Source organism: Entelurus aequoreus, linkage group LG21 (genome assembly GCF_033978785.1).
Source record: "Entelurus aequoreus isolate RoL-2023_Sb linkage group LG21, RoL_Eaeq_v1.1, whole genome shotgun sequence".
Taxonomy (NCBI): Eukaryota; Metazoa; Chordata; class Actinopteri; order Syngnathiformes; family Syngnathidae; genus Entelurus; species Entelurus aequoreus.
The window spans coordinates 44668486-44693344 of record NC_084751.1 but is presented as its reverse complement, the minus strand read 5'-3'; the positions used below and the strand labels follow the sequence as shown (position 1 = coordinate 44693344).

The 24859-nt window shown below is 35.7% G+C and overlaps 1 protein-coding gene across 1 annotated transcript in view; it reads right to left on the bottom strand.

The window, feature by feature from the left end:
- Nucleotides 1–10400, bottom strand: part of grin1a (glutamate receptor, ionotropic, N-methyl D-aspartate 1a) — a 114105-nt gene extending 103705 nt beyond the window's left edge. The window contains 1 exon segment of the mRNA XM_062031695.1: nt 9996–10400. Coding sequence (XP_061887679.1) covers nt 9996–10244 — 249 coding nt within the window. The 5' untranslated portion in view covers nt 10245–10400.
- Nucleotides 10401–24859: the final 14459 nt, after the last annotated feature.

The window sequence follows — 24859 nt, the reverse complement described above, 5'->3', positions numbered from 1 at the left end:
GTATTTGGTCCATTACCATTGTTGGTGTATTGTCTATTACCATTGTTGGTATTTTGTGCATTACCATTATTGCTATGTTGTCTATTACCATTGTTGGTATTTTGTCCATTACCATTGTTGGTATATTGTCTATTACCATTGTTGGTATATTGTCTAGTACCATCGTTGGTATTTTGTCCATTACCATTGTTGGTATGTTGTCTAGTACCATTGTTGGTATATTCATTCATTCTACATTGTTGATACAAATGATTGTTACAGTGTAATAATGATTGTTACCTGTGGTAATGCCTCTATGATACAACACTTGTATTATAACCCTTGAAGAAAGTAATAATCAATGTAATAATCACTGAATGGAGAACTGTCCCCAGAATGCCAACAACACGGCTGCGACTATCATGGCGCACATGCACCGCCGCAAGTGAGGCTGCATATAATAGTCAATGACATTTTGCCCATTTTCACTCCTCGCTGCTTTTCATTGCAGTTGAGTGGATCTGCAGCTGTGTGTCCTGAAATGTACACTTGCCCCTTCATCCGCGACATGACACTAAAACCAAAGCCTATTTTTGGACGTCTGCTTGTCGTTCTGTTTCAAAATCAGCTGATTTGCGGTTTACATTTTGGAGTCCGTGCCAAAAGTTCAGTTCAGTTCAGTTTCAGTTTTTTGCAACATGCCTACGATACAATGTGATGCATCACATATTTTTACTTGTTTCATTACAGCACGTCCGAATAGGAGTAGGAAGAAGCTGAGTTTATTTAATCCTACCCCTTTTCATACCATAGCAATTTTATCCCATTTCCTTGTTCTCTGGAACAGAACAGTGAATAAATAAATAATATACCAGGTTTAGATTCACAATTTAGACTTAACATTTAGATTTAACATTTGGGTTTAGATTTAACATTTAGATTTAACATTTGGGTTTAGATTTAACATTTAGATTTAACATTTAAATTTAACATTTACATTTAACATTTAGGTTTAACATTTAGGTTTAGATTTAACATGTTGGTCTTGATTCAACCTTTAACGCTCACATTTAGATTTAGATTTAACATTTAGATATACATCTAAGCTTCACATTTAGTTTTTAGATTTAGATTCAATATTTACATTTAGATTTAACATTTAGATTTAACATTTAGATTTAACATTTAGATTTATCATCTAGATTTAACATTTAGATTTAACATTTAGGTTTAACATTTAGGTTTAGATTTAACATTTTGGTCTTGATTCAACCTTTAACGCTCACATTTAGATTTAGATTTAACATTTAGATATACATCTAAGCTTCACATTTAGTTTTTAGATTTAGATTCAATATTTACATTTACATTTCTCATTTAGGTTTAGATTTAACATTTAGGTTTTGATTTAACATTTAGATATAAGATTTAGATATAAGATTAGATTGAATATTTAGATTTAGATTGAATATTTATGTTTAGATTTAACATTTAAATTGAGATTTAACATTTAGATTGAATAATTAAGTTTAGATATAAAATTTAAATTGAAGATTTAAGTTTAGATACAGCATTTAGATGGAAGACTTAAGTTTAGATATAACATTCAGATTGATTTTTAAGATTCAAATTTAGATTTAGATTTAACATTTAGATATACATCTAATATTTACATTTAGTTTTTAGATTTAGATTCAATATTTACATTTAGATTTCTCATTTAGGTTTAGATTTAACATTTAGGTTTAGATTTAATATTTAGATATAAGATTTATATTTAGTTTTTAGATTCAGATTTAATATTTAGATTTAGATTTAAAATTTAGATTTAGATTCAATATGTATGTTTACATTTAACATTTAGATTGAGATTTAACATTTAGATTGAAAACTTAAGTTTAGATATAACATTTAAATTGAAGACTTAAGTTTAGATATAACATTTAGATTTATTTTTAGGATTACAATTTAGATTTAGATTTAACATTTAGGTTTAGATTTAACATTTAGATGTATTATTTAGATTTAGTTTATAGATTTAGATTTAATATTTAGATTTAAATTGAATATTTATGTTTAGATTTAACATTTAGATTGAGATTTAACATTTGGATTGAAGACTTCAGTTTAAATATAACATTTAGATTGAAGACTTAAGTTTAGATATAACATTTCGATTTATTTTTAAGATTAAAATTTCGATTTCGATTTAACATTCAGATATACATCTAAGATTTACATTTAGTTTTTAGATTTAGATTCAATATTTACATTTAGATTTCTCATTTAGGTTTAGATTTAACATTTAGGTTTAGATTTAATATTTAGATATAACATTTAGATTTAGTTTTTATATTTAGATTTAATATTAAGATTTAGATTCAATATTTATGTTGAGATTTAACATTTAGATTGAGATTTAACATTTAGATTGAAGACTTAAGTTTAGATATAACATTTAGATTAAAGACTTAAGTTTAGATATAACATTTAGATGTATTTTTAAGATTAAAATTTAGATTTAGATTTAACATTTAGATATACATCTAAGATTTACATTTAGTTTTTAGATTTAGATTCAATATTTACATTTAGATTTCTCATTTAGGTTTAGATTTAACATTTAGATATAAGATTTAGATTTAGTTTTTAAATTTAGATTTAATATTTAGATTTAGATTTAATATTTATGTTTAGATTTAACATTTGGATTGAGATTTAACATTTAGATTGAAGATTAAATTTAGATACAACATTTAGATTGAAGACTTAAGTTTAAATATAACATTTAGATTAAAGACTTAAGTTTAGATACAACATTTTATTTTTAAGATTACAATTTCGATTTAGATTTAACATTCAGATATACATCTAAGATTTACATTTAGTTTTTAGATTTAGATTCAATATTTACATTTAGATTTCTCATTTAGGTTTAGATTTAACATTTAGATTGAAGTCTTCAGTTTAGATATAACATTTAGATTGAAGACTTAAGTTTAGATATAACATTTCAATTTATTTTTAAGATTAAAATTTCGATTTAGATTTAACATTCAGATATACATCTAAGATTTACATTTAGTTTTTAGATTTAGATTCAATATTTACATTTAGATTTCTCATTTAGGTTTAGATTTAACGTTTAGGTTTAGATTTAACATTTAGATATAAGATTTAGATATAGTTTTTAGATTTAGAGTCAGTACTTAGATTTGGATTCAATATTTATGTTTACATAGATTTATTTTTAAGATTAAAATTTAGATTTAGATTTAACATTTAGATGTACATCTAAGATTTACATTTAGTTTCTAGATTTAGATTCAATATTTACATTTAGATTTCTCATTTAGGTTTAGATTTAACATTTAGATTGAAGTCTTCAGTTTAAATATAACATTTAGATTGAAGACTTAAGTTTAGATATAACATTTAGATTTATTTTTAAGATTAAAATTTCGATTTAGATTTAACATTCAGATATACATCTAAGATTTACATTTAGTTTTTAGATTTGGATTCAATATTTACATTTAGATTTCTCATTTAGGTTTAGATTTAACGTTTAGGTTTAGATTTAACATTTAGATATACGATTTAGATATAGTTTTTAGATTTAGAGTCAATGCTTGGATTTGGATTCAATATTTATGTTTACATAGATTTATTTTTAAGATTAAAATTTAGATTTAGATTTAACATTTAGATATACATCTAAGATTTACATTTAGTTTTTAGATTTAGATTCAATATTTACATTTAGATTTCTCATTTAGGTTTAGATTGTAGACTTAAGTTTAGACATAACATTTAGATTTATTTTTAATAACAAAATGTAGATTTAGATTTAAAATTTGGATGTAATTAGTATGTATTAGGATGTATTTAGCGTCAACATTTAATTTAAACATAAATGTGAAGAAAATGACCTAAATGTGAGAAAAATTAGTTGATCTGAGAAAAGTGTGACTGAATTTTTACGTTCAAACGCCCACACCCTTTAAGTTAAACAAAATATTTTCTTGTTTTTTTGTTTAAAAAATGTAACTGAAAAAGTAACATCTTTAAAGGTGCAGTTACAGTACAGATTACCCTAATTCCCGAACTATAAACCATTACTTTTTCCCACGCTTTGAACCCTGTGTTCTATATCATGTATTGTTCAAGCACAGTAAGTAAACAAATATTAAATACATGAACAATATTTATCTTTATCATTAGGGTTGAAGATGTTTATCGTAATTATTGTTCTGTGTACTTTGTGAACACTTGTAGTGTGAACAGTCTCTTAAACTGACTCTTATTGCTGCTTTGTTGGATTTCTTTGATTAATCCATTCCATCATTTAATTCCACATACTGATATGCTAAAGGTTTTAAGTGTTGTATGAGCATACAAATGTTTTAAATGAGATTTTCCTCTAAGGTAATATTTCTCCTCTGTTGTTGTAATGGTAGAACACATTTAAGTCCAACCAGAACAGACAGTCCTCGGGCTCCTGAAATACTTTCAGGGGCAACGAAGCTTGAGGCTGTATTAACTAGAAAAGCACTCAGAGCGCAGAACTCTGTCAGGTCCTGTCTCCTTACAATAAAATATGTAATCACTTCTTCCTCATCCCATTTCTTTCTTTTTTATTTTGGTGCCGTAAAACAAAACTTTAATTTCAAATAAGAAAATACGTTTACCATAAACAATGTAGTATGAAGGAAGCATATTTAACATGAATTAGTAGAGGGGTGTCAAAGTCATTTTAGCTCAGGGGCCGCATGGAGGAAAATCTGTGCACACGCGGGCCGGACTATTAAAATCAAGGCATTAAAACTACAAAATAAAGACACCTTCAAATTGTTTGTGTCAGGTTCAAACACTGATGCCATCTATTAAACAGACAAAGAAGCAAGGAATCAAACAGAGACAGAATTACATTTCTTTGAACTGTTTTGTACCCAAAGGCGGCGGCTGTTTACGACCCCCGTCCCTTTAGAACAGGGGTCACCAACCTTTTTGAAACCAAGAGCCACTTCTTGGGTACTGATTAATGCGAAGGGCTACCAGTTTGATACACACTTAAATAAATTGCCAGAAATAGCCAATTTGCTCAATTTACCTTTAACTCTATGTTATTATTAATAATTAATGATATTTACACTTAATTGAACGGTTTAAAAGAGGAGAAAACACGAAAAAAATGACAATTAAATTTTGAAGCATAGTTTATCTTCAACTTCGACTCTTTAAAATTCAAAATTCAACCGAAAAAATGAAGAGAAAAACTAGCTAATTCGAATCTTTTTGAAATTTTTTTAAAAATAATTTATGGAACATAATTACTAATTTTTCCTGATAAAGATTAATTTTAGAATTTTGATGACATGTTTTAAATAGGTTTATATCCAATCTGCACCTTGTTAGAATATATAACAAATTGGACCAAGCTATATTTCTAACAAAGACAAATCATTATTTCTTCTAGATTTTCCAGAACAAAAATTTTAAAAGAAATTCAAAAGACTTTGAAATAAGATTTAAATTAGATTCTACAGATTTTCTAGATTTGCCAGAATCATTTTTTTGAATTTTAATCGTAATAAGTTTGAAGAAATATTTCACAAATATTCTTCGTCGAAAAAACAGAAGCTAAAATGAAGAATTAAATTAAAATGTATTTATTATTCTTTACAATAAATAAAAAATATTTACTTGAACATTGATTTAAATTGTCAGGAAAGAAGAGGAAGGAATTTAAAAGGTAAAAAGGTATATGTGTTTAAAAATCCTAAAATCATTTTTAAGGTTGTATTTTTTCTCTAAAATTATCTTTCTGAAAGTTATAAGAAGCAAAGTAAAAAAATGTATAAATTTATTTAAACAAGTGAAGACCAAGTCTTTAAAATATTTTCTTGGATTTTCAAATTCTATTGGAGTTTTGTCTCTCTTAGAATTAAAAATGTCGGGCAAAGCGAGACCAGCTTGCTAGTAAATAAATACAATTTAAAAAATAGAGGCAGCTCACTAGTAAGTGCTGCTATTTGAGCTATTTTTAGAACAGGCCAGCGGGCTACTCATCTGGTCCTTACGGGCTACCTGGTGCCCGCAGGCACCGCGTTGGTGACCCCTGCTTTAGAAACAGCTGTTGCCATGTAATCAGGGAAAGTCCAAGAGGGTACAGTGTCCCACCACGCTCTGACGAAAGATCGTACGCCTCCTCTTTTATTTGGACTTTCCCTGATTACATGGCAACAGCTGTTTCTAAAGGGACGGGGGTCATAAACAGCCGCCGCCTTTGGTTACCAAAACAGTTCAAAGAAAAGATCGGTTCAAAGAAAAGGTCGTAAACAGCCGTTGCCCTCGGTCACAAAACAGTTCAAAGAAAAGGTGCCTGGAGGGGGGTGAGGCCCTGCCTCCTCTCCGCTTTGTAGATCTCGGGTGAAGACAAAATCTTCCTGTGTATTACAATACATCAAAGAAACCGACACCTTCATGTCGCTCCCCATCCTACACAGTGGAGTTATACGAGCCTTTTGATTGGCAAGATCAAAGACAGCTTTTGTCTGTTCGCCGGGAACTCGTTGAAACACAACGTTTTGTGATAACTTACATACAATTATTCTGACAGTTTTCTTTGTCTTACTTGGGCCAAAAATAGAAGAAACACATTCTGAAAATATTACTATAAATATACACCGGCAGCGGTAAAGTTTAGATCCATGAAGGAAAGAATAAAGTGAATGAATGTTTATAACTGAACACATTTACATATGCATAAAATGTGTTTTCTTTTGTATTATTTCTTTTAATGAATCAAGTAACGTTTATGTCAGAATAATTGTATAGAAGTTATCACACAACTTTGGTGTTACATTGAGTTCAGGTCCCCTGCGAGAAGACAAAATCTGTCTTTCATCTTATCAAGCAAAAGGCTTGTAAAACTCCACTGTGTGCGATGGGATGCGACATGGAGGTGTCGGTTTCTTTGATCTATTGTCAGCCAAAGGAAGATTTTGTCCTGACCCGAGATCTACAAAGCGGAGAGGGAGCAGGACCTGGCACCGCTCCAGGCAACTTTTCTTTGAACTGTTTATGACCGAGTGCAACAGCTGTTTATGACCACCTCCCCTTAGAAGCAGCTGCGTAATGTAATGTAATGTAATAGTATGCAACCAGAAAAGGCCCAAATAAAAGTGGAGGCGTGGAACTCCCTCGTCAGAGTGGTGTGGTGACGCTGTACGAGGGTGCGGGCACACAGGCGCTCTCCTCATGAGCTGAATTGAATCCTGTCTCTGTTTGATTTCTTTGCTTCTTGTCTTGTCTAATAGATGTCATCGGTGTTTGAACCTGACAGTTTATGACAACCTTTTTCCAAAACACAGAATGTGAGTTATAACAGGAAACGCATACATTTACCATTTGTTTTCAAAACACTTGCATAAAATGTGGGACCCCAAAGATATACCGTGGGACCCCATTTTTATGACTTGATGTGGTCCCTGGGACCCATTTTTCTAAATTCCTAGCGCCAACACTGATGGAGTATTGGTGCGTGCAAAACAGCAGCAGGTGGCTGTGGCCTGCGGGCCGCTTCTAATACTAAGCAAATATCATCCGGGGGGCCATAGATGGATCTGGCCCGCGGGCCTTGACATTGACACATAGGAATTAGTATTTTAGAAAGGAAACATTAGAAATGTCTGTAAGATATCAACCATTACTTTACTTTAAACACAAGAGGGTCTGGGTTTCAATGTGTTGAAAATAAATCAGTGTATTGCACAATTATTTAAAAAATCACTACAATGCAGTTTGTCAACTACTTGATTAATTTTTTTTAAAACATTTATTTATTGGATTTTTGATATATTCAGTCTAGAAATACAATTAAACACATGGCAAATGTTCTGCTTGTAAGTACTCTGTGACTGTGCGCTGCCGAACATGCTCCTCTGCTTGTAAAACCAGCAATGTCACGACGTGACGACGACGCGCCGTCATGCCTGTAAAAAAAAAAAATCTGGCGAACCGATACTTTTCAGACAGAGTATAGTACCGTTTTTGATTCATTAGTACTGTGATACTATACTAGTACCGGTATACCGTACAACCCTAGAAGCCACAGACAACTGCACAAAAGCAGACAAAGGGCTCATCACATACGTGTATCTACGTTTCAATTACTTTTCAAGTAGGTTTAAATTTGAGATCTCTTTTACATTATTTAAGAAACCACCATATTCTTCCTAAAACTTCAAAAAACGACCCTTCAATGTCAGCCTAGTTCATACTTGCCAACCCTCCCGGTTTTTCCGGGAGACTCCCGGGGCAACCATTCTCCTGAATTTCTCCCGATTTTCACCCGGACAACAATATTAAGGGCGTGCCGTGATGGCACTGCCTTTAGCGTCCGTTACAACCTGTCGACGCGTCCACTTTTTCACCATACAAACAGAATGCCGGCCCAGTCACACGTTGTATGCGGCTTCTGCATACACACGAAAGTGTGTACATCGGCAGTGAAGTGTATATACTCACAAGAAACCGAATAGCTTTGTTTTTGACCTTTTTTTTTACTTAAAGAAAGCAAATTAACTTATTATGAGAATGTTATGATTATCTTTAACCGAATCACAGCAGTGCTCAAATTAAAAAACAGCATTCCCTCTCATGTGATATTGCTTAATTAACATTAATGATGTGCACTTTAACAACTAGGCTTACAACTATACCTAATATATAAAGGGGTGGAAAAGTGACTATTACCTGCAGGGCAAACATTAGCTAACCAGAAGGCAATAACAATGTCAACAAAAAACACCTGCTTAAAAGATCTAATACAAATGTCCCTGAGGAATGTAAGGTGGGAGTACTGTAATTACCTAACGTTACATTATTATTTTCCATAACAATTTAGCCCCCTCCACAATATTAACCCGACGTTAAAACAGAACTAGCTACTCATTGATTAGCAATTGCCGAATCATGTAACATTAGCTTAATGCTAAAAAGCCAGGTTACCATCACATTCTGTAACAGACAAATCATTTCATGTAGGCTAACGTTACCTACCTGCTACCCTCTGTCTTTTTCTCGTTTCTCCTCCTCTTCTTTTCTCTTTTGTCTTCCCTGGGCACCTGACACTTTTGGCCGTTTTGACATCTTGTGTTGATTTTTTTGATGTGGTAAGAGTCATGATACGGGAAGGGAGGGGGCACGCCGTGCGGGGGCGTAATGTTGTAACAAATAATATTTCTATTAAATAGGCTTTACTTTGCATTTTAATTAACGTGGGATTATTTTTTGTATTTAGAAATAACAGTACCAACTTTTATTTATGTATTTATTTATTTTCTCCAACATTTGTGGCACTGGCGTGGCGCCCCCTGATGGACGGCGCCCTTAGCATTTGCCTATACGGCCCTGCATACAGGTCACACTGAGGGTAGCCGTATAAACAACTTTAACACTGTTACAAATATGCGCCACACTGTGAACCCACACCAAACAAGAATGACAAACACATTCCGGGAGAACATCCGCACCGTAACACAACATAAACACAACAGAACAAATACCCGGAATCCCTTGCATCCCTAACTCTTACAGGCTACAATATACACCCCCCCCCCCCCGCTATACCACCAAAGTCTGGGCTTCCCTGCTTAGGCTGCTGCCTCGGATAAGCGGAAGAAGATGGATGGATGGTTTGCAAAAAGTATTTTTCCTATCAATGAGGTGAAATTGCATCATTTCCCACGGCACACCAGACAACATCTCACGGTACACTAGCGTGCCGCGGCACAGTGGTTGAAATTAAACACTGTCTTAACGGGGCCGCATTTTGCCCAAATCTGTGCTAAAATCGTCAATGTTTGTATTGAGAGTAAAAAGCCGCCCACACAAGCTGTGTGCAGCTCTACGCAGAGTGGAGTGATGCTGACGTAACCATGGCAACAGGAAATATTTCAATCTTCCTACGCTTGTTGGAGTTTTTTTTTTTGGCGGGCGGTGGTCCATACCTGGCTGGAGATGAGGTCCTCGCACACCGACAGAGCCATCTGGATGGCGTTGGGTTTGTGCGTAACGGAGATGGCGGTCAGCTTGAACTTGTCCCGGCCGTAGACCTGGTTGGCCTGGGTGACGGCGTCCTTGAACACCTGCTCGTACCTCTTCTGGCTCAGCACGGCGCCGATGTTGACGATCTTGGGCTCGCAGCCGGCCCGCGCGCACGAGCAGGAGAGCAGCACCGCCAGCATCAGGAGCCGCATCTTGTCCAGCAGCACACGCAACCTCGCCGCCCGGTCACTCCGCCGCCGCCGCCTCCTCCTCCTCCTCTCCGCGGTGCTCGGGAGGCTTCTGGGCAGCAGCGCGGCTCGGCAGGCAGGCAGGCAGGCAGGCACGACGCGTGTGGGCGTTGTGGAAGATGGAGGCACACGGAGGGGAGGGTGGGGGGGTGGAAGAAAGAGCCGGGGAACCGCGGAGAAGAGATGCGGGGTTTATGTGCACTGCGGAGGAATGAGCACCGTCGTCATCCTGCGGGGAACATCTCCGTCTCCACGCGGCGTCTCCTGCAGTCCACGGCCGCTTGCCGGTGCTCTCACACCCGGGGATTCCTTGAAGGTCGCTGCGGGCTTTAAGCGGCTGCTGTCCTTGGTGCTGACAGCTGTGTACGCGCGCCTCGGTGTTCCTGCGCGCTCCCGCCGTATGCACTATAGTGACTATACCCACTCTATTGGACTATACCCACTCTATTGGACTATACCGGGGGTCGGCAACCCGCGGCTCTAGAGCCGTTTAGCGCCGCCCTAGTGGCTCTCTGGAGATTTTTCAAAAATGTATGAAGAATGGAAAAAGATGAGGGGAAAAAAATCTATTTTTTTGTTTAGTATGGTTTCTGTAGGATTACAAACATGACACAAACCTCCCTAATTGTTACAAATCACACTGTTTATATTAAACATGCTTCACTGATTCGAGTATTTGGCGAGCGCCGTTTTGTCCTACTAATTTTGGCGGTCCTTGAACTCACCGTATAGTTTGTTTCCATGTATAACTTTCTCCGACTTTCTAGGACGTGTTTTATGCCACTTCTTTTTCTGTCTCATTTTGTCCACCACACTTTTAACGTTGTGCAACTCACACAAAGGTGAGTTTTGTTGATGTTATTGACTTGTGTGGAGTGCTAATCAGACATATTTGGTCACTGCATGACCGCAAGCTAATCGATGCTAACATGCTATTTAGGCTAGCGATGTGTACATATTGCATCATTATGCCTCATTTGTAGCTATATTTGAGCTCATTTAGTTTCCTTTAAGTCCTCTTAATTCAATTTATATCTCATGGCACATGTAATATGGCTTTTAATTTTTTGCGGCTCCAGACTGATTTGTTTTTGTATTTTTGGTCCAATATGGCTCTTTCAACATTTTGGGTTGCCGACCCCTGGACTATACCCACTCTATTGGACTATACCCACTCTATTGGACTGTACCCACTCTATTGGACTATACCCACTCTATTGGACTATACCCACTCTATTGGACTATACCCACTCTATTGGACTATACCCACTCTATTGGGCGCGCGTTGGCCGACACTGCTGCCAATGACGGCCTGGCACATGAGGGGGCGGCAACCCAAACACGTTGAAAGAGACATATTGGAACAAAAATACAAAAAAATATATATATATGTCTGGAGCCTCAAAAAATTAAAAGCTGTATATAAGTGTTATAATGAAGGCAACACGTGATGTAAGTGTCTATATTAGCTATAATAGCCTACTATCAAAATGACTTTAAAAGTCTTATATAAGTGTTATAATGAAGGCAACACGTGATGTAAGTTTCTATATTAGCTATAATAGCCTACTATCAAAATTACGTTAAAAGTCTTTTATAAGTGTTATAATGAAGGCAACACATGATGTAAGTGTCTATATTAGCTATATTAGCCTACTATCAAAATGACTTTAAAAGTCTTATATAAGTGTTATAATGAAGGCAACACGTGACGTAAGTATCTATATTAGCCTACTATCAAAACAACTTTAAAAGTCTTATATAAGTGTTATAATGAAGGCAACACATGATGTAAGTGTCTATATTAGCTATAATAGCCTACTATCAAAATGACTTTAAAAGTCTTATATAAGTGTTATAATGAAGGCAACACGTGATGTAAGTGTCTATATTAGCTATATTAGCCTACTATCAAAATGACTTTAAAAGTCTTATATAAGTGTTATAATGAAGGCAACACATGACGTAAGTGTCTATATTAGCTTAAATAGCCTACTCTCTAAATGACTTTAAAAACCGTATATAAGTGTTATAATGAAGACAACATTTGACGTAAGTGTCTATATTAGCTATAATAGCCTACTATCAAAATTACGTTAAAAGTCTTTTATAAGTGTTATAATGAAGGCAACACGTGATGTAAGTGTCCATATTAGCTATATTAACCTACTATCAAAATGACTTTAAAAGTCTTATATAAGTGTTATAATGAAGGCAACACGTGATGTAAGTGTCTATATTAGCTATATTAGCCTACTATCAAAATTACGTTAAAAGTCTTTTATAAGTGTTATAATGAAGGCAACACATGACGTAAGTGTCTATATTAGCTAAAATAGCCTACTCTCTAAATGACTTTAAAAACCGTATATAAGTGTTATAATGAAGACAACATTTGACGTAAGTGTCTATATTAGCTATAATAGCCTACTATCAAAATTACGTTAAAAGTCTTTTATAAGTGTTGTAATGAAGGCAACACGTGATGTAAGTGTCCATATTAGCTATATTAACCTACTATCAAAATGACTTTAAAAGTCTTATATAAGTGTTATAATGAAGGCAACACGTGATGTAAGTGTCAATATTAGCTATATTAGCCTACTATCAAAATTACGTTAAAAGTCTTTTATAAGTGTTATAATGAAGGCAACACGTGATGTAAGTGTCTATATTAGCTATATTAGCCTACTATCAAAATGACTTTAAAATTCTTATATAAGTGTTATAATGAAGGCAACACGTGATGTAAGTGTCTATATTAGCTATATTAGCCTACTATCAAAATGACTTTAAAAGTCTTATATAAGTGTTATAATGAAGGCAACACATGATGTAAGTGTCTATATTAGCTATAATAGCCTACTATCAAAATGACTTTAAAAGTGTTATATAAGTGTTATAATGAAGACAACATTTGACGTAAGTGTCTATATTAGCTACAATAGCCTACTATCAAAATGACTTTAAAAGTCTTATATAAGTGTTATAATGAAGGCAACACATGATGTAAGTGTCTATATTAGCTATATTAGCCTACTATCAAAATTACTTTAAAAGTCTTTTATAGGTGTTATAATGAAGGCAACACATGATGTAAGTGTCTATATTAGCTATAATAGCCTATAAGAATGTTATAATGAAGGCAACACATGATGTAAGTGTCTATATTAGCTATAATAGCCTATACGAATGTTATAATGAAGGCAACACGTGATGTAAGTGTCTATATTAGCTATAATAGCCTATAAGAATGTTATAATGAAGGCAACACGTGATGTAAGTGTCTATATTAGCTATAATAGCCTATAAGAGTGTTATAATGAAGGCAACACATGATGTAAGTGTCTATATTAGCTATAATAGCCTACAAGAGTGTTATAATGAAGGCAACAGATGATGTCAGTGTCTATATTAGCTATAATAGCCTATAAGAGTGTTATAATGAAGGCAACAAATGATGTTAGTTTCTATATTAGCTATAATAGCCTATAAGCGTGTTATAATGAAGGCAACAAATGATGTAAGTGTCTATATTAGCTATATTAGCCTACTATCAAAATGACTTTAAAAGTCTTATATAAGTGTTATAATGAAGGCAACACATGATGTAAGTGTCTATATTAGCTATATTAGCCTACTATCAAAATGACTTTAAAAGTCTTATATAAGTGTTATAATGAAGGCAACACATGATGTAAGTGTCTATATTAGCTATATTAGCCTACTATCAAAATGACTTTAAAAGTCTTATATAAGTGTTGTAAAGAAGGCAACACATGATGTAAGTGTCTATATTAGCTATATTAGCCTACTATCAAAATGACTTTAAAAGTCTTATATAAGTGTTATAATGAAGGCAACACATGATGTAAGTGTCTATATTAGCTATAATAGCCTATAAGAATGTTATAATGAAGGCAACACATGATGTAAGTGTCTATATTAGCTATAATAGCCTATAAGAATGTTATAATGAAGGCAACACATGATGTAAGTGTCTATATTAGCTATAATAGCCTATACGAATGTTATAATGAAGGCAACACGTGATGTAAGTGTCTATATTAGCTATAATAGCCTATAAGAATGTTATAATGAAGGCAACACGTGATGTAAGTGTCTATATTAGCTATAATAGCCTATAAGAGTGTTATAATGAAGGCAACACATGATGTAAGTGTCTATATTAGCTATAATAGCCTACAAGAGTGTTATAATGAAGGCAACAGATGATGTCAGTGTCTATATTAGCTATAATAGCCTATAAGAGTGTTATAATGAAGGCAACAAATGATGTTAGTTTCTATATTAGCTATAATAGCCTATAAGCGTGTTATAATGAAGGCAACAAATGATGTAAGTGTCTATATTAGCTATATTAGCCTACTATCAAAATGACTTTAAAAGTCTTATATAAGTGTTATAATGAAGGCAACACATGATGTAAGTGTCTATATTAGCTATATTAGCCTACTATCAAAATGACTTTAAAAGTCTTATATAAGTGTTATAATGAAGGCAACACATGATGTAAGTGTCTATATTAGCTATATTAGCCTACTATCAAAATGACTTTAAAAGTCTTATATAAGTGTTGTAAAGAAGGCAACACATGATGTAAGTGTCTATATTAGCTATATTAGCCTACTATCAAAATGCCTTTAAAAGTCTTATATAAGTGTTATAATGAAGGCAACACATGATGTAAGTGTCTATATTAGCTATAATAGCCTACTATCAAAATTACATTAAAAGTCTTATATAAGTGTTATAATGAAGGCAACATGTGATGTAAGTGTCTATAATAGTTATATTAGCCTACTATCAAAATTACGTTAAAAGTCTTATATAAGTGTTATAATGAAGGCAACACGTGATGTAAGTGTCTATAATAGTTATATTAGCCTACTATCAAAATTACTTTAAAAGTCTTTTATAAGTGTTATAATGAAGGCAACATGTGATGTAAGTGTCTATAATAGTTATATTAGCCTACTATCAAAATGACTTTAAAAGTCTTATATAAGTGTTATAATGAAGGGAACACATGACGTAAGTGTCTATATTAGCTATAATAGCCTACTATCAAAATGCCTTTAAAAGTCTTATATAAGTGTTATAATGAAGGCAACACATGATGTAAGTGTCTATATTAGCCTACTATCAAAATGCCTTTAAAAGTCTTATATAAGTGTTATAATGAAGGAAACACGTGATGTAAGTGTCTATATTAGCTATAATAGCCTACTATCAAAATGGCTTTAAAAGTCTTATATAAGTGTTATAAAGAAGGCAACACATGACGTAAGTGTCTATATTAGCTATAATAGCCTACTATCAAAATGTCTTTAAAAGTCTTATATAAGTGTTATAATGAAGGCAACACATGATGTAAGTGTCTATATTAGCTATAATAGCCTACTATCAAAATGCCTTTAAAAGTCTTATATAAGTGTTATAATGAAGGCAACACATGATGTAAGTGTCTATATTAGCTATAATAGCCTACTATCAAAATGCCTTTAAAAGTCTTATATAAGTGTTATAATGAAGGCAACACATGATGTAAGTGTCTATATTAGCTATAATAGCCTACTATCAAAATGCCTTTAAAAGTCTTATATAAGTGTTATAATGAAGGCAACACATGATGTAAGTGTCTATATTAGCTATTATAGCCTACTATCAAAATGCCTTTAAAAGTCTTATATAAGTGTTATAATGAAGGCAACACATGATGTAAGTGTCTATATTAGCTATAATAGCCTACTATCAAAATGCCTTTAAAAGTCTTATATAAGTGTTATAATGAAGGCAACACATGATGTAAGTGTCCGGACAGGCTAACCTCCTCCAACCTCCGAGGGCAAAGCTACGAACAATGGGAGACCTGGCTTTCTGCTCCTCCGCTCCCAGTCTGTGGAACGCTCTGCTCTCCCTGACCACCTGAGGGCACCATAGACTGTGGATGCTTTTAAAAAAAGCTTAAAAACACTTCTTTTTTTTTTAAAAAAAAGCATTTTTTTAGATGTATGCATACTAGTTCTAGCTATTAGGCTGTTCTAGTTTTTATTTGTATTTATTTGTATTATTTTTTTATTTTTATTTTTTTAATACCCTGTAGCACTTTGAGGTTGTTTGGTCAATGTAAAGTGCTTTTTTACAAATAAAATCTATTATTATTATTATTATTATTATTGCTTTTCCAAACACGTCTTTAATGGTGAACTGCCAAAAAAATGCAGTTCCTCTTTGAGGGTGAACTGGATGCCAAATTAGACAAATATTAAGTCAGTGCTTTTCAGTACAAGTGGGACTACGTCCAAGCTGACTCAGCAGTTTGCACACAATAACAAAAGATGCCTATTATTATGCCTTGAAGCAGGGCTGCCCAAACAGCTACCACTAAGAGGAGTTTTTATGTATTTCGATCATTTTCAAATAAAGTGCACCACAAAAAAATGACATTATTGGCTTTATTTTATCAAAAATCTTAGGGTACATTAAACATATGTTTAGTATTGTTTTTACTAAGGGGAGTTTTTACATGAAAGATGCTAAAACCAATCCAGCGTAGGTCATAGCGTTGTCCCAACACCAATATTTTGGTATCGGTATTGTATTTCGATACTTTTCAATACTTTTATAAATAAAGGTCACCTCAAAAAATGGCGTTATTGGCTTTATTTTATCAACAATCTTAAGGTACATTAAACATATGTTTATTATTGTTTTTACTAAGTGGGAGTTTTTACATGAAAGATGCTAAAACCAATCCAGCATAGGTCGTAGGGTTGTCCCAATACCAATATTTTGGTATCGGTATTGTATTTCGATACTTTTCAATACTTTTATAAATAAAGGTCACCTCAAAAAATGGCGTTATTGGCTTTATTTGATCAAAAATCTTAAGGTACATTAAACATGTTTATTATTGTTTTTACTAAGGGGAGTTTTTACATGAAAGATGCTAAAACCAATCCAGCGTAGGTCATAGCGTTGTCCCAATACCAATATTTTGGTATCGGTATTGTATTTCGATACTTTTCAATACTTTTATAAATAAAGGTCACCTCAAAAAATGGCGTTTTTGGCTTTATTTTATGAAAAATCTTAAGGTACATTAAACATATGTTTATTATTGCAATCGAATATAAAATTTGTCCTTAAATAAAATAGTGAACATACTAGACAACTTGTCTTTTAGTAGTAAGTAAACAAACAAAGGCTCCTAATTAGTCTGCTGACGTATGCAGTAACATATTGTGTCATTTATACACCTGTTATTTTGTACACATTATAAAGGACAAGCTGTAAAAATTGATTATTATTCTACTTGTTCCTTTACTGTTAATATTTGCTCATTTTCTGTTTTAACATGTTCCATCTACACTTTTGTTCAAATTTAATAATCACTTACTCTTCTATTGTTTGGATACTTTACATTAGTTTTGGATGATACCACACATTTAGGTATCGATCCGATACCAAGTAGTTACAGGATCATACATTGGTCCCAATTTATGTCCTCATGTGTCCAGGGACGTATTTTATTCATAAACATAATATGAATTTCGTTTTTATACGAAAAAAGATTGATGTAATCATAGTAGTATCGACTAGATACACTCTTGTACTTGGTATCATTACAGTGCATGTCAGGTGTAGATCCACCCTTGGCGTTTGTTTACATTGTGACGCCGGTGAGCTATTGTGTCCTCCTACGGTGTGTAGTGAAGCATGTTTAGCTATTCCTCGTCCTCCAGTGATAATGTTACTTGTAAGAAACGTACTATATTTGTCGCCATGGAGGCGAGGATTAGTGATTTAGAAGTAGCTAAAAAACTGGTATTTTCCTGTGTGTAGTGCTTTAGTTCTTGTCTTACGCTCTTATTTTGTTGTTGATCGTCATGTCATTTGTGGACGCCGTTTGCTCCACACGCTGTAAGTCTTTGCTGTTGTCCAGCATTCTGTTTTTGTTTACTTTCCTGCCAGTTCAGTTTCTTTTTTTGGTATTTTCCTGTGTGTAGTGTTTTAGTTCTTGTCTTACGCTCCTATTTTGTTGTTGATCGTCATGTCATTTGTGGACGCCGTCTGCTCCACACGCTGTAAGTCTTTGCTGTCATCCAGCATTCTATTTTTGTTTACTTTGCAGCCAGTTCAGTTTTTTTTTTTGGTGTTTTCCTGTGTGTAGTGTTTTAGTTATTGTCTTACGCTCGTATTTTGTTGTTGATCGTCATGTCATTTGTGAACGCCGTCTGCTCCACACGCTGTAAGTCTTTGCTGTCGTCCAGCATTCTTTTTTTGTTTACTTTGCTGCCAGTTCAGTTTCTTTTTTTGGTGTTTTCCTGTGTGTAGTGCTTTAGTTCTTGTCTTACGCTCCTATTTTGTTGTTGATCGTCATGTCATTTGTGGACGCCGTCTGCTGCACACACTGTAAGTCTTTGCTGTTGTCCAGCATTCTGTTTTTGTTTACTTTGCTGCCAGTTCAGTTTCTTTTTTTGGTATTTTCCTGTGTGTAGTGTTTTAGTTCTTGTCTTACGCTCCTATTTTGTTGTTGATTGTCATGTCATTTGTGTACGCCGTCTGCTCCACACGCTGTAAGTCTTTGCTGTTGTCCAGCATTCTGTTTTTGTTTACTTTGCTGCCAGTTCAGTTTCTTTTTTTGGTGTTTTCCTGTGTGTAGTGTTTTAGTTCTTGTCTTACGCTCCTATTTTGTTGTTGATCGTCATGTCATTTGTGTACGCCGTCTGCTCCACACGCTGTAAGTCTTTGCTGTCGTCCAGCATTCTGTTTTTGTTTACTTTGTAGCCAGTTCAGTTTCTTTTTTTGGTGTTTTCCTGTGTGTAGTGCTTTAGTTCTTGTCTTACGCTCCTATTTTGTTGTTGATCGTCATGTCATTTGTGGACGCCGTCTGCTCCACACGCTGTAAGTCTTTGCTGTCGTCCAGCATTCTGTTTTTGTTTACTTTGCAGCCAGTTCAGTTTTTTTTTTTGTGTTTTCCTGTGTGTAGTGTTTTAGTTCTTGTCTTGCGCTCCTATTTTGTTGTTGATCGTCATGTCATTTGTGGACGCCGTCTTCTCCACACGCTGTAAGTCTTTGCTGTTGTCCAGCATTCTGTTTTTGTTTACTTTGCTGCCAGTTCAGTTTCTTTTTTTGGTATTTTCCTGTGTGTAGTGCTTTAGTTCTTGTCTTACGCTCGTATTTTGTTGTTGATCGTCATGTCTTTTTTGGACGCCGTCTGCTCCACACGCTGTAAGTCTTTGCTGTCGTCCAGCATTCTGTTTTTGTTTACTTTGCTGCCAGTTCAGTTTCTTTTTTTGGTATTTTCCTGTGTGTAGTGTTTTAGTTCTTGTCTTACGCTCCTATTTTGTTGTTGATTGTCATGTCATTTGTGTACGCCGTCTGCTCCACACGCTGTAAGTCTTTGCTGTTGTCCAGCATTCTGTTTTTGTTTACTTTGCTGCCAGTTCAGTTTCTTTTTTTGGTGTTTTCCTGTGTGTAGTGTTTTAGTTCTTGTCTTACGCTCCTATTTTGTTGTTGATCGTCATGTCATTTGTGTACGCCGTCTGCTCCACACGCTGTAAGTCTTTGCTGTCGTCCAGCATTCTGTTTTTGTTTACTTTGTAGCCAGTTCAGTTTCTTTTTTTGGTGTTTTCCTGTGTGTAGTGCTTTAGTTCTTGTCTTACGCTCCTATTTTGTTGTTGATCGTCATGTCATTTGTGGACGCCGTCTGCTCCACACGCTGTAAGTCTTTGCTGTCGTCCAGCATTCTGTTTTTGTTTACTTTGCAGCCAGTTCAGTTTTTTTTTTTGTGTTTTCCTGTGTGTAGTGTTTTAGTTCTTGTCTTGCGCTCCTATTTTGTTGTTGATCGTCATGTCATTTGTGGACGCCGTCTTCTCCACACGCTGTAAGTCTTTGCTGTTGTCCAGCATTCTGTTTTTGTTTACTTTGCTGCCAGTTCAGTTTCTTTTTTTGGTATTTTCCTGTGTGTAGTGCTTTAGTTCTTGTCTTACGCTCGTATTTTGTTGTTGATCGTCATGTCTTTTTTGGACGCCGTCTGCTCCACACGCTGTAAGTCTTTGCTGTCGTCCAGCATTCTATTTTTGTTTACTTTGCAGCCATTTCAGTTTTTTTTTGTTGGTGTTTTCCTGTGTGTAGTGTTTTAGTTATTGTCTTACGCTCGTATTTTGTTGTTGGTCGTCATGTCATTTGTGAACGCCGTCTGCTCCACACGCTGTAAGTCTTTGCTGTCGTCCAGCATTCTTTTTTTGTTTACTTTGCTGCCAGTTCAGTTTCTTTTTTTGGTGTTTTCCTGTGTGTAGTGCTTTAGTTCTTGTCTTACGCTCCTATTTTGTTGTTGATCGTCATGTCATTTGTGGACGCCGTCTGCTGCACACGCTGTAAGTCTTTGCTGTTGTCCAGCATTCTGTTTTTGTTTACTTTGCTGCCAGTTCAGTTTCTTTTTTTGGTATTTTCCTGTGTGTAGTGTTTTAGTTCTTGTCTTACGCTCCTATTTTGTTGTTGATTGTCATGTCATTTGTGTACGCCGTCTGCTCCACACGCTGTAAGTCTTTGCTGTTGTCCAGCATTCTGTTTTTGTTTACTTGGCTGCCAGTTCAGTTTCTTTTTTTGGTGTTTTCCTGTGTGTAGTGTTTTAGTTCTTGTCTTACGCTCCTATTTTGTTGTTGATCGTCATGTCATTTGTGGACGCCGTCTGCTCCACACGCTGTAAGTCTTTGCTGTCGTCCAGCATTCTGTTTTTGTTTACTTTGTAGCCAGTTCAGTTTCTTTTTTTGGTGTTTTCCTGTGTGTAGTGCTTTAGTTCTTGTCTTACGCTCCTATTTTGTTGTTGATCGTCATGTCATTTGTGGACGCCGTCTGCTCCACACGCTGTAAGTCTTTGCTGTCGTCCAGCATTCTGTTTTTGTTTATTTTGCAGCCAGTTCAGTTTCTTTTTTTGGTGTTTTCCTGTGTGTAGTGCTTTAGTTCTTGTCTTACGCTCCTATTTTGTTGTTGATCGTCATGTCATTTGTGGACGCCGTCTGCTCCACACGCTGTAAGTCTTTGCTGTCGTCCAGCATTCTATTTTTGTTTACTTTGCAGCCAGTTCACTTTATTTTTTTGGTGTTTTCCTGTGTGTAGTGTTTTAGTTCTTGTCTTACGCTCCTATTTTGTTGTTGATCGTCATGTCATTTGTGGACGCCGTCAGCTCCACACGCTGTAAGTCTTTGCTGTCGTCCAGCATTCTTTTTTTGTTTACTTTGCTGCCAGTTCAGTTTCTTTTTTTGGTGTTTTCCTGTGTGTAGTGTTTTAGTTCTTGTCTTACGCTCCTATTTTGTTGTTGATCGTCATGTCATTTTTGGACGCCGTCTGCTCCACACGCTGTAAGTCTTTGCTGTCGTCCAGCATTCTATTTTTGTTTACTTTGCAGCCAGTTCACTTTTTTTTTTTGGTGTTTTCCTGTGTGTAGTGTTTTAGTTCTTGTCTTACGCTCCTATTTTGTTGTTGATCGTCATGTCATTTGTGGACGCCGTCTGCTCCACACGCTGTAAGTCTTTGCTGTCGTCCAGCATTCTATTTTTGTTTACTTTGCAGCCAGTTCAGTTTTTTTTTTTGGGTGTTTTCCTGTGTGTAGTGTTTTAGTTCTTGTCTTACGCTCCTATTTTGTTGTTGATCGTCATGTCATTTGTGGACGCCGTCAGCTCCACACGCTGTAAGTCTTTGCTGTCGTCCAGCATTCTTTTTTTGTTTACTTTGCTGCCAGTTCAGTTTCTTTTTTTGGTGTTTTCCTGTGTGTAGTGCTTTAGTTCTTGTCTTACGCTCCTATTTTGTTGTTGATCGTCATGTCATTTGTGGACGCCGTCTGCTGCACACGCTGTAAGTCTTTGCTGTTGTCCAGCATTCTGTTTTTGTTTACTTTGCTGCCAGTTCAGTTTCTTTTTTTGGTATTTTCCTGTGTGTAGTGTTTTAGTTCTTGTCTTACGCTCCTATTTTGTTGTTGATCGTCATGTCATTTGTGTACGCCGTCTGCTCCACACGCTGTAAGTCTTTGCTGTCGTCCAGCATTCTATTTTTGTTTACTTTGCAGCCAGTTCAGTTTCTTTTTTTGGTATTTTCCTGTGTGTAGTGTTTTGGTTCTTGTCTTACGCTCCTATTTTGTTGTTGATCGTCATGTCATTTGTGGACGCCGTCTGCTCCACACGCTGTAAGTCTTTGCTTTCGTCCAGCATTCTGTTTTTGTTTACTTTGCAGCCAGTTCAGTTTCTTTTTTTGGTGTTTTCCTGTGTGTAGTGCTTTAGTTCTTGTCTTACGCTCCTATTTTGTTGTTAATCGTCATGTCATTTGTGGACGCCGTCTGCTCCACACGCTGTAAGTCTTTGCTGTCGTCCAGCATTCTGTTTTTGTTTAATTTTCAGCCAGTTCAGTTTCTTTTTTTGGTGTTTTCCTGTGTGAAGTGCTTTAGTTCTTGTCTTACGCTCCTAATTTGTTGTTGATCGTCATGTCATTTGTGGACGCCGTTTGCTCCACACGCTGTAAGTCTTTGCTGTCGTCCAGCATTCTGTTTTTGTTTACTTTGCAGCCAGTTCAGTTTCTTTTTTTGGTATTTTCCTGTGTGTAGTGCTTTAGTTCTTGTCTTACGCTCCTATTTTGTTGTTGATCGTCATGTCATTTGTGAACGCCGTCTGCTCCACACGCTGTAAGTCTTTGCTGTTGTCCAGCATTATGTTTTTGTTTAATTTGGAGCCAGTTCAGTTTCTTTTTTTGGTGTTTTCCTGTGTGTAGTGCTTTAGTTCTTGTCTTACGCTCCTATATTGTTGTTGATCGTCATGTCATTTGTGGACGCCGTCTGCTCCACACGCTGTAAGTCTTTGCTGTCGTCCAGCATTCTGTGTTTGTTTACTTTGCAGCCAGTTCAGTTTCTTTTTTTGGTTTTTTCCTGTGTGTAGTGCTTTAGTTCTTGTCTTACGCTCCTATTTTGTTGTTGATCGTCATGTCATTTGTGGACGCCGTCTGCTCCACACGCTGTAAGTCTTTGCTGTCGTCCAGCATTCTGTTTTTGTTTACTTTGCAGCCAGTTCAGTTTCTTTTTTTGGTGTTTTCCTGTGTGTAGTGCTTTAGTTCTTGTCTTACGCTCCTATTTTGTTGTTGATCGTCATGTCATTTGTGGACGCCGTCTGCTCCACACGCTGTAAGTCTTTGCTGTCGTCCAGCATTCTGTTTTTGTTTACTTTGCAGCCAGTTCAGTTTCTTTTTTTGGTGTTTTCCTGTGTGTAGTGTTTTAGTTCTTGTCTTGCGCTCCTATTTTGTTGTTGATCGTCATGTCATTTGTGGACGCCGTCTGCTGCACACGCTGTAAGTCTTTGCTGTCGTCCAGCATTCTGTTTTTGTTTACTTTGCAGCCAGTTCAGTTTCTTTTTTTGGTGTTTTCCTGTGTGTAGTGCTTTAGTTCTTGTCTTACGCTCCTATTTTGTTGTTGATCGTCATGTCATTTGTGGACGCCGTCTGCTCCACACGCTGTAAGTCTTTGCTGTCGTCCAGCATTCTGTTTTTGTTTACTTTGCAGCCAGTTCAGTTTTAGTTTTGCATAGCCTTCCCTAAGCTTCAATGCCTTTCTTTTGTTTATTTTTGGTTTAAACATTAGACACCTTTTTACCTGCAAACCATTTTCGTCGTTCCCGACATCTACAAAGCAATTAGCTACCTGCTGCCACCTACTAGGACGGAAGAGTATTACACGGTTACTCTGCCGAGCTCTAGACAGCACCGACACTCAACAACGGCACATTTGCGGATTATAATTACTGCTTTGCAAAAAATATTTTTAACCCATTTAGGTGAAATGACATAATCTCACAAGGCACACCAGACAGTATCTCACGGTACACTAGTGTGCCGCGGCACAGTGGTTGAAAAACACTGATTTAGAGTAGAAAACAGTAATTTGGAGAGCGTCACCACTGTGACGAGCCATACAAGATTTTGCTTAATTGTTCCGAGTGTACAGCAGATAGCGAGAAGGAGGATGAGAGTTCATCCCACTTTAATGGATGTCGTGTCGGAGTCAAGCGTGGATGCGAGTTTGATGTCAAATTTCCCTGCCAACTGCCTCTGCACTCTGCTTTTATCGCCTCGCTTTCTGCGTAATATGGAGCTCAAAGTGGACACGCCATTAATCACACGGCAAGTCAGTGTCATCCATCTTACCAGCTGTCACACACTTTCTGTCACACACAACTTGTGTCCTCATCATGAGTGTGTGTGTGAGTGGGTGTGTGCGTGTGTGTGTGTGTGTGTGTGTGTGTGTGTGTGTGTGTGTGTGTGTGTGTGTGTGTGTGTGTGTGTGTGTGTGTGTGTGTGTGTGTGTGTGTGTGTGTGTGTGTGTGTACGCTCCAAAAAAAAAACAGCAGGCGGGATTTGGTGGAGTTTGAGCTCAGAGTGTTCTAGCAACTGTCAAAAGCCCCATTGCTGCGATACTGGAGCCGAATCAACCTCACGGTTACCTTGGCAACAAGAATCTCTCCTCATTTCTCTCGTATGACAGAAGCCGGCAGATAAAAACACCCCATTTATTC